Source organism: Paroedura picta, chromosome 4, assembly GCF_049243985.1.
Source record: "Paroedura picta isolate Pp20150507F chromosome 4, Ppicta_v3.0, whole genome shotgun sequence".
Lineage (NCBI taxonomy): Eukaryota > Metazoa > Chordata > Lepidosauria > Squamata > Gekkonidae > Paroedura > Paroedura picta.
The window spans coordinates 41475315-41489632 of NC_135372.1; the positions used below are offsets into that span (position 1 = coordinate 41475315).

Consider the following 14318-nt stretch of genomic DNA (forward strand, 5'->3'; position numbering starts at 1 on the left):
GACGTATGTGAAAAATACCATTTATAATAGATATATTAGATATGAAGGAATCAATATTAAATGATTATTATATTACCTATCACCTTCAAGACAAAAGATCATCATTAACACAGAAGGTAGAACTTTAAGAGAGATGACTCAGTTCAAATAGTTGATTGCAAAACAGAAATATCATTTACTACTATGGATATACAAGTTACTATATCAGTTTGAAACAGAAGAACAAGAGACGTATGCGATTTAATGGATTCAAAGTCTTAGAGTACAAATACTTATCTACTAATGGAAACCTTTATGGGGAAAAGAAATTAAGTTCACAGCCAACCAGACATTAAGAGAAAATTGGTTTACAATATTTTTCAAATGGTATATTATTCCAAAGGACACTGAGAATATAGAGAAAAAAACTATTTTAAAATTTTTGGAAATGTCAAGAAATAGATGGAACTTCTAATCATATGTGATGGATGTTTAACACAAAATCATAGGGGAAGGAAATACATGGGAAAATGCAAAACGTATTACATTTTAAATTTCTTATGAAAGCCAAAAGTTGTTAGGAATGCTTCCTAGCAAACTATCAAAAGTTTTGGAAGAGATATTTCTCGATATATGATGACAGAAGTTAGAAATATTTATGCAGCAAAATGGAAATCTGATGCTTGCCTAAACTTAGAAGAATGGGATAATAAAATGGGCAACTAAAATGGCAAAATTAACATCATTTCTTAAAAATAGATCAATTTCAGAAACTAAGAGATTCTCATGAAAGCTGGAGAATTATTTAGAAGAGGAAGAAGAGTTGGTTTTTATATGCTGCTTTACCAGGAGTCTCAAAGTGGCTTATAATTCCCTTTCCTCTCCCCACAACAGACACCCTGTGAGGTAGGTGAGGCTGAGAGAGCTCTCAGTCAGAGCAGCTTTATCAGTGCTGTGGCAAGGTCACCCAGCTGGCTGTATGTGTAGAATGAGAAGCAATCTAAAATAGTGTATAAATATATAGCAAATATATTACATTGTCAAAGCCGAAAGAAATTGAACATATATGTATAAAGTATTGATATTGGAATAATATTTTTTATCTTTAATTGTCTTTTATTGTTATCTATATAATGGATTTTTCTTTTTAATATTGGCTATATAGTAATGGTGAAAAGTAAATATAGTCCCAAAATGGGTTAGTTATAATAATCAAATTTGAAGTAAGAACTATTGTAAAGATTGTCATAGGGAGGACATTTGGGAGGAATTTTTTATTTGGACTTGTTTATTTACCCTGTAATGTATAATAGTTTTTGGATGATGTGATTTGTTATACCTAATCCTTTTTTATTATGTAGCCCTTTTATATTTCTATCCTTTTTATTAAAATAAAAAATTGTACTACAAAGACTGACAGTATGATCAAAAGAGGTATATCACACCTTTAAAAACTCTTATGGGATGGTGTTGCTGATGGATGATCCTTTTAGATAGAAGAGGTAGTGGATCAACCTGAATCCACCTGAGGTCTTATTGGAAACCATTCCCAGTGTTGACACTGAGGTTCAGAATGGACACTGCTTGGCAAATTTACCTGTGATTACTTCAGGCATGTTGCAGGCAGAGTTCAAGTTGCCAAGTCTGTAGGGCCCCTGGGACCTCTACTAGGGATTTGAAAGCCTAGGCAAAACCTGTCACGGAGAAAATGGGCAGCTGCTTAGTTGGGGTATTGGCCTAGCAAGAGTTGGATGGGTCCAGACAAGCCCAGGGGTATTGGTGGGGGGGATGTACCCATCTGCTCTGTCTATTTAGCTGATGGCTATGGCAGAGGGTTGCCTGCAGGCACAGGGGCACTTGCCCTAGTTATATTCCCAACACATTTGTTGGGTTGCATTTCTTTTGAGTCCCCCCTTCATCATCTTGGAGGGGTTGAACCTGCCCTTTATATGGGGTCCTATGATTAGCAACCGCAGTTGATCAGTATCATTAATCAAGTCCCACCTGGCCAACAGGCCATGAGAGGCCCACTTACACAACACCTAATTGTAGTCAATGGTAGTGGTATCACCCAACAAGGTCCACAGATGATTGGTTAAGTGCCAGCTGTGATCAAGATAAGTGGGCAGGACAATGCCCATAAAGATGATGTACTCTGCCAACCAATTATGGAATTGGTTGGGATTCCACTTATCCCTTATTGTCCCTTTTCTGGTCCTACCTTGGCCCACACTTGCCCTCCTGGTGGGGGCGGGTAGGGAGGGTAGCAAATATTTTCAAAGGAGTGTGCATGCCACATGGCCGCATCCCTGAGTGATCGGCTCAAATCCCAGTGGATGGATTTAGCCAGATCAGAGCCCAATAGTATCTCTTGTTCCCAACATGCCTGCTAGAGAGTAGGCCCTTATGAGGAATTGTGGTTGCTTTTGATGTGCCCAATTGCAGCCTCCTGGGGAAGGCAACAGCAGCTTGTTAGGGGTCGGAGAGATGGCTCATGATCGCTGTTCCAGGCTGATTGCTGGTTGGAGGGGGTTGGGGGATGTGGCACAATCACAGCTGGGGTGGAGTGATTACAATGTGGAGAAGATTGGGGTGAGCAGCAACTGGTACTTGGATGCTGCCTGCCTCAAACATGTCCATCATCATCATCGGATTTCTAGCCCGCCACTCCCAATGGCTCGTGGCGGGTTACAACATATATAAAAACCCCAATAAAATTCCCCTAAAACCAGGACTAATTCCATAATTACAAAAACAATCCACACAATGTCCAAAAGCAGTGGACTAAATATAACTAAACTCACCCACTATCCACCATGGGGGCAAGGGGTCGTTGACCATTAACCCGCCTAAGAATGACCCGGGGGGGGGGGGTCCAGCTCTTCCCGAGTGTGCCAGCCTCAACCATAAACCTGACAGAAGAGCTCTACGGGAGTTAAACTTTACCAGCAAAGCCACTCGAAAGAGCCAAGTCCCACTCACAGGTCCCTAAAGAAGATGACCCCTCCTCTTCCTTTCAGTGCTTTTCCCAGTCAGTGGGGTCCATTTAACACCTACGGCCACCATCAGGAGTCTGAGTGTGATTTTGGATGCCTCCTTGTGTATGGAGATCCGGATCACAAACATTGCCCACGGGGGGGGGGGGGGACTTACCACCTCTGGCAGGCATGACAACATGCATTGTATATGTAGGCATCTGGCCTAGCCAGTGTGGCCCATGCAGTGGTCACCTCCAGATTAGACTTCTGTAACTTATTTTATACAGGACTGCCCTTGAAGCTGATCCAAAATGTGAAGCTGGTCCTGAATACAGAAGCCAGAGTCTCCATCAGAACTCAATGGAGAGCACATATTACACCAGTGCTTTCCCAGCTGCACTGATTCCAGATTGGAGACTAAATCAAATTCAAGGTTCTGACCCTTAACATTTAAAGCCCTAAGGAGTCTGGGACCCCTGTATCTGCGGAACTGCCTCTTCCACTATTCTCCCCAAAGAGCATTAAGATCCAAAGACCAGAACTTATTCAAGATCCTTGGCCCAAAAGGGATAAGATGGACTCTGGCCCTGGCCTGGCCGAACATTCTTCCTGCTGTGATCTGGGCTCTCTGGGACCTCCAACATTTCCAGAGGGCCTGCAAGACAAAGCTGTTCCTCCAGGCTTATGACTGAGGCCAGGAAATTAACATCAAGTAAACGCTGGCCTCCTTCCCCACAAGCCTTCATTCTGAGTAGCCGGATATAATCAACCACCCTTAGTAAGGTTTTTAAAGGGACGCTAGATTGGGAGGGTGGGGTAGAAGAATGTGGATGGCCTTTCCCTCCCCCGAGGACCTGGAAAGGCTGCAGGCTGGAGGTCCCCGATCTGCAGCCTTGGAGGGAAGTGGAAGGAGGAGGGGGTAGACAGGGGTGGGGGACGGAAGGCAGTTGATTGGCTGCTGGACAGACAGGCAAGTGGGTTGGAGGAGGAGGCACTCAGGGGCAGAACAGCCCCCCTGAGTGGATGTTAAGCACTGAATGGCGCTTAAGCCCTGAGACGAGCTCCTCCTCCAAGAAGGAGGAAATATATTACCAGAAATATATTATGCGGAACAGATAGTTTATATATATTGGTTTTAATTATGTATTTTATTATATGTATGTTTATTATGTCGTTATCCACTCTGAGCCCACTGGGAAGGGTGGGTTGTTATAAAAATAAAAATGATGCTGGTTGATTTCTTCACTCGATTGAAGTTGGAGCTGCTATAGATGGGAATGATGGATCATACCGAAAACATCTGTCTCTGGGTCCTTCTGGAGGCCCTGGAACAAGTGCCTGAGTGGCCAGTCTCTACTGCAGCTGAAGCCGGCCTGTCCTGTGGCCCCTTTCTGTTGCTGCTGAGCTTAAGGAAAGGGAACCTCCCCTTTTGCTTGTTCTAAGCCAGTCAACGGGACCATAAACTCTCTTCCTGAGAAGCTGCTTCAAAACGCTGCGCTGATTGTAACCAGGTGGGCTGACCAGCATTTGGCTCCCATCTCCATAGAAACCTGCCTCAGACTGACCACAGGGATATTTTCTTCAGCAAAGGAAAGCAGTAGTCGTGCTGTTTCGTGCTTCTGTGCAGCGATCTGATTTTATATTTCAAGTGTTCCTCACTATCTTTCCTTCCAGTTGTCAAGTTCCTCCAAACAGCTGAAGGAGACAAAAGGAATGTTTTTGGGCTCATTGTTTTCAAGACCATCAGTCTAATCTCAGTCTTTCAAGATGGTGTCAACCACTTGTACTGTTCAATGCCTGATCTATGCAGCCTGAATTAACCTGGACAGGGTTCTTCCTATCTGAATTTGGAGGTTCTTAATAGAGGTTTCTGGTATACACTGTTTAATTAGTATGAGCAAAACCCAAGATACCTATATGTTATGTGATTTTAGACTCTGGGCAGTGATTTTCTGCCTCTTTATTGGTAATGTATCCTTCAAGGATCAGCATGCTTCCCTGCCCTCTCCTCCCTGAACTGGAGCCAAGGACTCTAATCCTAAATCTAGCTCTCTACATCAAACCCTTCACTCCCATCCTTGGGACACTTTGTATCAATGGCAAGACTGACTAGCATGGTACGCAAAGAACCTCCAGAAAAATTTCATAACCATTGGAAATGCTTTCTGGATTATCAAGAGACATAATTATCCACAAAAACACAGGATCATTGTAATTAGCCAACTAGTAGATAATGTTAAGACTGTATTTGAAAACTGACCTATTTCCCTCTCCCTCTTTTCCTGCACTGTATACTGTACATCAAACCCTTCACCCCCCCATCCTTTCTATGAAATAAATAAAATTATATTTAAAAACAAAAAACTAAATCTAGCTCTGCTGGCACCACTGCTTATAACGCCCCCAGAGAACATATTAATTCCTTGTTTCACCCAAAGAAATAGCAAAACCGTGGAGAAGGACCGGCACTTCCCAAGTTGCCCCACTGTCTTTTCTCTCTTGAGCAGTCTGCTGGAAGAGGACTTAGCGTAAGATGGCAGTGGCCACTCAAGTTGAGCACCAAAAGAAAAGAGCTGCTGCTAATCTTTGTGTTTGCCATCTACCGAGCTCCTCAGGCCTTTCAGAAAAGACTTAGGCTTGCTGGCACTTTACGATGAACGGGGAAAATGAAATGTTGTACAGCCACGCTCCTGGAGATCTAATGATTTTGGACAATGTGGGGAATGGCAGGGATGTCTCAGAAGCCGGCTGCAGTTCCTTTGAAGACTGTACAGTAGCACGCCTACCTGCCAAAGAAATATCTACCTTTTCTGGCTCCATCCTGAAGGAGAAATCTGTCATTTTTTCCCCTGTTGTCTGCCCATCCATGCGTGCAGATGTTAGTGCAGAAGAAAAGCCAGTTGGCAGTGAACTAAGGGAGAGTGTGAAGAAATTATTCTAATAGAGTGACGACAGCTCTGTCAGACATCTCATAAAACGCAACTACGATTTTAACGTTTATTTAGGGGAAACTCTGGGGCAGCATGATTCCACGGTCCCTGCCAAATGCAGAGCTGATGCATAATAGCTTGAGTGTTAGGTGTTTCTAGAGGACAAAAAGAATGAGAGGAAGTGAGTTTTTTTTTTAATTCAAAGAATTGGATGCATCTTAATAGGAGTGTGGTGGAGGGAGGCTGTTCGGGCACAGTGAGATGTGTCGTAGAAAGGCAGAGTCAGATGCATGAGAGGGATCACGGCCACATTGCATAAATGTAAAATTGTGCCTGTTCTTCATCTGCAGTATTTGGCCATGGCTGATCTCTCTTCTAAACAGTTTCCAACCTCACGAGGAAGACCTCTCCTGCCCAAATGGTAAGGCTCTCCAAAGTAGTCCATGAAATACACACTTGAATCAGTGGTTGGGATGGGGGAAGAACTAAATGTTTTCCCAGTACTGTTTGTTTTGCTTTCTGATACCAGTGATTTATCTCTCCCCCCCCATACTTGTAGAGTACCTTTTTGGGTTTTCTTTTATACTGTTCTCAGTATCACTTTCCCCCTTCCTTGGTCTAATTCTGTTCGTTCATGTGGCTTTATAGTCTGCTTGCAGTTTAATCAACACACATGATGCTCCCATTACAGTGCCCCTTCGGCAGCATGGCCTCATAGACCACCCTATACAAAACTGGATGGATTACCACAGACCATCTGAGGAAATGACAGTGTGGGCTATTAAGACAAGGGCTGAAAGGAACACAGTGTTCCCAAGAAGCAGCCACTGAGAATAAATTGCTTATTAGGGAGCTCTGATGAATCAAGCATTAAAAAAAATTGCTGCCATCAGACTCATTTCGGTCTTAGAACTAGAGCCCTAATTATTTATAAACCCTACCCCCACCCCCGGATGTAACTTTGAGGTGGGGGGTACATGTAAATAATATTTCTGTGGCTGTCATTTGTAGAGTGTATGTTTAATTCTTGTTAGCAGGAATTTGTGGGACATCAAAGTGCTTAACTTTGGTTAGGCTTAATACTAATGGCCAGTGGACTGGTTGATGCAGTGCAGTCCTGCACAGTTACTCATGTTTTCCTCTGTCTGGTCGCTCACTAGCAACTCCACTTCCAGAAGAGTTTGAGCTGCAAGGATTCCTAGCTCTGAGGCCTTCCTTCAGGTGAGTAGCGTTTGAAGATAGTGATTTATACATGGTGACCAGTGATCTACTTTCATACTTGTTGAGCCATTGTGAATAAGCTGTGATTACCAGGTTTGTGGCATTCGTGTTTGTTTCTTCACTCTCGTCTTCATCACAGTCAGCTCTTAGGATTCCACTTCTGAAAAGGTGGAAAGTATATCCAGCAGGAAGTTCTTTTTAGGCAGCTTGTTCCTCCTTCCTAGAATCATAGAGTTGGAAGGGACCTCCTGGGTCATCTAGACCAACCCCCTGCACTATGCAGGACACTCACATCTCTGTCGCTCATCCACTGTAACCTGCCACCCCCTTGAGCCTTCACAGAATCAGCCTCTCCGTCAGATGGCTATCCAGCCTCTGTTTTAAAATTTCCTGACAAAATTCCTCCCTTCCAACCCGATAGAGCTTTTGGTTTGACAAAGCATCTGTCCAGAATAATTCATATAGCTGCAGATATACAAGATATATGCAGATAACTCCTGACCTGGATACCCCAGGACTGCCACATCCCCTCAGTTCTTGGAAACTAAGCAGAGTCAGGCCCCCAGCTAGGATTTCAGGGTCGTGACATGGAGGCAGGCAGCAGCAAACAATCTCTGAACATCTCTTGCCTTGACAACTTCATGGGGGGGGGTCTCTAAGTCAGCTGTGACTTGATGGCATAAATAACTAAATAAAATATATATGAGACTGATCTAGGAGGAAATCTATAATGCTTTGAGTTCTAGGTTTGCAGGTGGCGATAAAAGTGATAAAATACCCCTCCATAGTATTAGAGTATGCACCTCAATCCCCCACTTGTAGTGCTTGATTTGGCAGAAGAAAATATGTAATAAAGTATAGTTATCTTTCTTGTGTAGCTGGTTAAACAAAAAGGCCAAGGTTTATTAAATTTTCTGTGACCTACTTTGAGGTCTGTTCAGTCCCCATGCTGAATTAGTAAAGTGTATTTTGGGAAACTTACTTTCATTAGCGAGCTAGTATCTCGTCTCTGTTGAGACCATGCCTGAGCGTTTCAGATCTACATACGAACCCCCTCTGGATTCTCCGTTTTGAAACTTCTTTGCAGAAATGTAGTGTCTCTCAAGACGGGTGAAACCTTTTCCCACTGGTTGGATCGTTTCCATTTTGATGTCTGATTATTTCATGTCCAGGAGCTCCGTGTTTAAAAGTGTGAGACACACATTACGTATCTCTCTCGATAATTGTAGAGATCTGTTCCTGTCCCGCTCATTTTGATGCTTTCATGTTAGCATGATGATGACGTAGAGTGAATGAGTGTGGGTGTGAGAGAGAGAAAACATGACATGAGAAAAAGGGCAAAGGAGGTGGTAGTGATTCCATAGTTGGCTTAAAGAAGTCATTGACAGCTGGAGGTTTTGAGTCACAACCTGGGTCACCTGGGCAAGAGGTATGTATGGAGCAGGCCAGTAATGACAGCACTGCTGACATGGTAAATCTAGGTTTTGGCCTAACTGCTGGCGTTATACTGGTTACAAACATTTAAAAAAAAACTGGCAGAAATGCAGAAGAACAGTGGCTGTTAATCAGGCCAGAAGAGAGAACAAAGCATCTTTAGCAAAGCATCAAGGAATTTGCTGTATTAAGGATTAAAAAAAAAATTGTTTGGTTCATTTTTTGCTGAGAGAAGTTACAGGATCTTTCAATTTTTTAGATTTTTTAAAAATCCTGGTGATGGATCATTCTGGATTCCAGAGCTACAGGCAATTTTGAACCTTAGAAGCCGTCTAGACATTATTCTATCCAGGGTACATCAGGAGATGCACTTCCTTGCTTCTCTCAGGGAGAGAAATGACCATATTGGAAAACGTGCAGTCTTGCTGGTTTTATAGGAGGAAAACCATAGAGGGTTGTGTTCCTGCATGTAGAACCTTGTGGGCACATTGTTTCCTGACCCCCAAAACCTTAGCATTACAAACAGGTTTTGGGTTGATGATAATGCAGGCTTTCTCGACCAGGGTTTCATGAGGGGGCTGGAGGGGGTGGGAAGGGGAAGGGCCCAGGGTGGGTGTGTACACAGCTATCCTTCCCAACCACATTCTGCACAATCATGCTGCTTTTGGGGAGTTTTCAAAGCCTGAACAATGTTTCAGGCTTTTCTCAACAGTAAAAAAGTTGAGAAAGGCTGTTATAAAGGATCTTGTCCTCAAAGAGAAGTGTGTTAAGGAAAAACCCTAATTGGAAAGGTGTGAGAAGGTTTTGTTCCTTGGCATGAAACACACTCCCCTCGCACAGGCAGTAGCCCAAATCAAAACTACCTTAAAATAGTAAAAAAGGATTTTTGTATACAATTTTGTACTAAAAATGAAATATGCAGTAACATTAGCTTCACCACCGTATCATTGTTGTTCTCTCATGTGTCACTTTGTGTCTGGTTTATAGCTCTACTTCTCTTCCTCTGTTTATGTTAACCTAACTAGGAACTTAGATTTCTCCAAAGGCCATCAGGGGATTACTGGAGACAAAGAAGGGCAGCATCGACGTCTACGGCAGCAGCGCCTTATCTTCACGGGCAAATGGATTGCTGACAACCAGCCAAGGTATCGGCACAGCTGCCAGCATCATCCCTCACCCTCCTGCTGCTCGATGGCGATGTGCTCGTTGATAACGACAGGTGTTGAAACTGTGCTGCAGGACATTGTATTTGACACTGCGAAAGGCAGTGTGTGGGAGTGTGTTTGTCACATTAGGCGTTTGGAGAAGGGAAAACGCTGGGTGTAGGTCCATTTTAAGAAGCAAGCAGCCTGCTTAGCAAGCACCAGTGAAAATGTGCCTTGAGTTTGTAGGGTTGGATATCCATAGAAGAAGGCCATTGTCAAACTGTCTATGCACTGTTTTATCGGTCCATCTAGGGTAGTATTGTATGACTCACAGTGGCTATGAACTGGGAAATTCCATAAAGATAGATTCAAGTGGGGCAGCTGTGTTGGTCTGAAGCAGCACAACAAAACAAAATCAGAGTCCAGTGGCACTTTTAAGACCAACAAAGATTTATTCAAGGCGTGAGCACGGCTTGAATAAATCTTTGTTGGTCTTAAAGGTGCCACAGGACTCTGATTTTGTTTTGTTGGGAAATTCCAGTTTGCTCTGGAGTTTGAGATGTTCCCAAACAGGACCCCCGAACCCAAACAACCCACAAACCTTGAAAGAACTGGCTGGTTTGGGGCCGATCCATTTCTCTTTCCCTCATTTAGAAGCTGTGCGCGCCCTGCTGTGAGATGGAAATGACTCCCAGGCATTTTAGGAATTGATTTCGCTCCCTCCCGCTTGGAAGTGGGATGATGCAAAATCAATCCTAAAATACCTGGCAGCCACTTAAAACCTTCATTTTGCTTGCTTCCCCCCCCCCCCCTCCAAACAGAGGGAAGGTTGAGAATCAGTTTGTGCCCATCCTTACTCCAAAGTCACAGGTTCCCAGCGCTGAGACCCGAAATCTTTTGGCTGGAGTTTCTGGGGATCGAACCTGGGGCTTCCCATGTGCAAAGTGTTCTTTATTACTGAGCTACAATGGTTGCTGTGGATACTTTATCGCAGTGACCATTATCTCCTAATGTGAAAACTTAACATTCAGTTATTGGAAAAATTCCTTCGGCATGAAGACTTGGGAGCCAAGGGAACTGAAAAACACATGTAGTCACAAATGGTGCATTCCGTACGATGGCTTAACTGGGTTCTATCCTATGGGTCCCTGTCCAGACAAAAGTGGCACTGCACGTTTCCAGGAAGAATCCAAATAGTTTTCCTTCCGGGTAAGAGAACGAGGGGGGTACAGTGAGTAGTGTTGGGCTATGATGAGAGAGGCTCAGATTCTAATCTCCTCATGCACACTCTCAGCCTAACCCCCTTTTACAGTGTTGCTAGGGAAGAAGTGAAAAGAGGACTGTAAGTTCCTTGGATAGTTACATGGTTGGGGCGGGGGGAAGCTGAGTGAATAATTAAGATAATCTTTAAACACCCCCTATACATTCATGCTAAGAGTGGCCTTTGCAGATTTTCCTTTGATCATGTAGGGTAGAGCAACATCCTCATCACCAACTTTATAATGAGACTAGCTTCAAAGCCTGTTCCTAAGAACGGGCCTTGAAAGGGTCCCCTCCCCTGGCCAGGCAGCTTACGGTGGCTTTGAGCCTCAGCTCGCAGCAGGATCAAGTGGGGCGGGCGGGGGCTGGGCAGCTCGTTAGCAGGGCCAGGACAGAGCTCCTTAGCAGGCAGTCAGCAGGCCTGGAGGCTTTCGTTAGCAGGCCCTCCACCACGGTCCTATGCCCAGGGCCCTAGCCTCTTACCTACTGGTGGCTCCAGGCACTGAGGCACGTCTGAGAGCAAAGAGGCTAGAGTCCAGGGACAGAGGGCGGGAGGGCCAATCAGGCTGCAGCCAGCTGCACCCTGATTGACTCTATTCCAACTTGGACAGCCAGACACGTTCCACCCTCCAGGCTGTTTCACAACTATATGGAGGAACAACAATGGATAAGGATGTTTCATGTTCCCAACTTCCATTTTCATTTAAGGCCTTCCCCCAAGCTTCCTCTGCCACTTCTTGTATGTTTTTAGAAAAAACTTCACACTTGTTAACCATTGATTTCTTGGCATTCAGCATGTTAGACATAGTTGGGCTGTTGCCTCAGCTTGCTAAATGACTCATTACATAAGCCGTATCCTAAACTGCTGGCCCCATTGCCTTCATCTTCTGCGAGCTGGGAAACAAGCAAGGCTGTTGGTTTCCTGCTCTTAGCGGCTGACTGCAGAGATTGCCTTCATCTTGCTGCCTGTGTTTTGCCTCCCCACCTACTTGGGTAGGAAGCTGGTTCTGCTGTCAGAAGGTTATGTTTGCTTTGCATTCTGTTCCGTGCATGGCTCGTGGCCCCTGAACGTGACATACAATATAAGGGCGATACCTTTTCTGTTTCTGTTATTAAAGGCTGATCCAGTGTGAAAATGAGGTCGGGAAACTCCTGTTCTTGACTGAGATCCCAGAGTTACTACTTGACGAGCCTAGCGAAGCCAAACAGAGCCTTGTTCTGCAGGAAGCAGCCCTTACGGAGGCACAGTTTGCAGACGGGAGTCCAGGACTAAAGTCCGTGCTGTCGACAGGCCGAAACCTAAGCAGCACTTGCGACACGGGAGATAAGCCAATGGTGACCTTCAAAGAGAACATTAAACCGCGAGAGGTTAACCGAGAGCCAGGCCGAGGCTACCTAACGAAGGAAGTGAGTAGGGAAAGAAGGGATTACAGCAAAGGAATCACAGCCAATAAAAACGACGGGAAGAAGGACAACAACAACAAGAGGAAGAACGAGACGAAGAAGTGCGGCATGGAGAAGATGCAGGAAGCAGGGAAGCAGAACGTGGCGGTGCAGGTAGGGCTTTGTGGCTTGGCTCGAAGGGACGCCTCCTGGGAATTTCTCGATGCAGCCCCTTGAGATGGCTCCAGTTTGCAGAGGCTTTGGTTTTTCTTTAAGGCTTTGGTACAGTTAGCCTAGTTTAGCCTGGCTTGAGATTAGGGATGCTGAGGCTCACTAAAGGATGTGCTAGAGCAGCCTTTCTCAACCATTTGTATCCTTGAGAACCCCCTGAAACATTCTTCAGACTTTGAGAACCCCCAGACATGGTGTAATCATGAAGAATATGGTTGGGAAGCATAGTTTTGTACATGCCTACCAAGGGCCCCTCCCCTTCCCATCTCCTGCAGGCCTATAATTGGCCATTTTAAGATCGGGGGCAGGTCAGCATAATCATATATGGTGGTATCGTGGTCTGGGACCCATATATCTGAGGGACCGCCTGTTGCCCTATGTCCCCCACAGGGCTTTGCGCTCTGTGGGTACCAACTTGTTGGTCGTTCCCAGCCCCAGAAAAGTTCACCTGGCCTCAACCAGGGCCAGGGCCTTTTCGGTCCTGGCCCCTACCTGGTGGAATGAGCTCCCAGAAGAGCTGAGGGCCCTATGAGAGCTTACAACATTCTGCAGGGCCTATAAGACAGCTTTTCTGCCACGTCTATGGTTGAAGCCAGTGCTGGGGGAAGAATAGATGGGCCCCCTCAGGAAGCTACGCCACCTTAAGTTTTGGAACATCATTTTGGTGGCGGCCGGCTGGTGCAGACCCTCTGGTGTCTCTGGTGGCAGCCATGCTGTGTGGGGGAGGATTGATGGTTTTGCTGCCATGTTGTTTAATTGTTATTTCGTAATGGGTTTTTAATGGGATTTTATTGTCATGTAGGTTTTACTATGTAACTTGCCGTGAGACGGCTTGCCAGGAGTGGCAGGAAACAAATCCAGTTATCCAGATAATAATAATCACCTGATAAATACTTAATATATTTTAAATATATTTAAAAATTAATTAACTCCCACTCATTCAGGAAACCCTTCCAGGGCGGCCAAGAAACCCCAGGGTTTTATGAAACCCTGATGATTGAGAAAGTCTGTGCTAGAGCCTCCCAAGTCTGTAATGACCAACCATTTCAGACCACTGCGACATATGCCTGAGGCTGGATCTTCGTACAGCCCTTGTCTTGGTCGGCACATCAGGCATGGAGAGCATCATTGCCCACGTACAACAGCTCCTCATATTTCTTGCCAGAAGGAACATCGAAATAAATTGGGCCTTCCTTTGCTTCTCTGGTGTTGGCCATTCCTACTTCATCTGGAAGGGGAAATGGAAACGAAACCAGCACTTTTTTTTTTCTGGAGGACGGGGAGTCAATAGAGTGGTCAAGACAAGGTAGGGGTTAGACGAAGGCTCTTCAGCAACTGGCGACTTTAACAGGTATCGGGACCAGTAGCCACTGCAGATATGTAGAGGGTTTTGTCTGTGGGCGTTCATTTAAACAGTTTGTGAATGAGGAAGCGTGATTGCCCAACCTGGATGGGTTACAGCTATCAGTGGCTCACTCCACCTGTGTGTGATCCTCGATGCCTCCCTCACTATGGAGGCCTAGGTCACCAGCTGGCATTCTGCCACCTGTGACACCTGTGAACACCTGGCCACAGAGATCCACACAACGGTCATCTCTAGACTGGAATTTCTGCAACATGCTGTACACAGACCTACCCTTAACCTTGATCCAGAAACTACAGCTGGTTGAGAATGCAGCAGCCAGGGTCCTCATGAGAACACTGTAGAGGTCCCACATCCAGCCCACGCTCCAACATCTGGACTGGTTACCAGTTTA

At 45.1% G+C, this 14318-nt stretch overlaps 1 protein-coding gene across 4 annotated transcripts in view; it reads left to right on the forward strand.

Annotated features, from left to right (window-relative positions):
* Positions 1–14318, forward strand: part of SMG7 (SMG7 nonsense mediated mRNA decay factor) — an 89304-nt gene that overhangs the window by 53294 nt on the left and 21692 nt on the right. For all 4 annotated transcript variants that reach the window (XM_077332616.1, XM_077332619.1, XM_077332617.1 and 1 more), the window contains exons 12-15: positions 6238–6308; positions 7048–7108; positions 9568–9687; positions 12066–12504. In XM_077332616.1, the coding sequence (XP_077188731.1) occupies positions 6238–6308; positions 7048–7108; positions 9568–9687; positions 12066–12504 (691 nt within the window). The remainder of the gene's footprint in view (positions 1–6237; positions 6309–7047; positions 7109–9567; positions 9688–12065; positions 12505–14318) is intronic.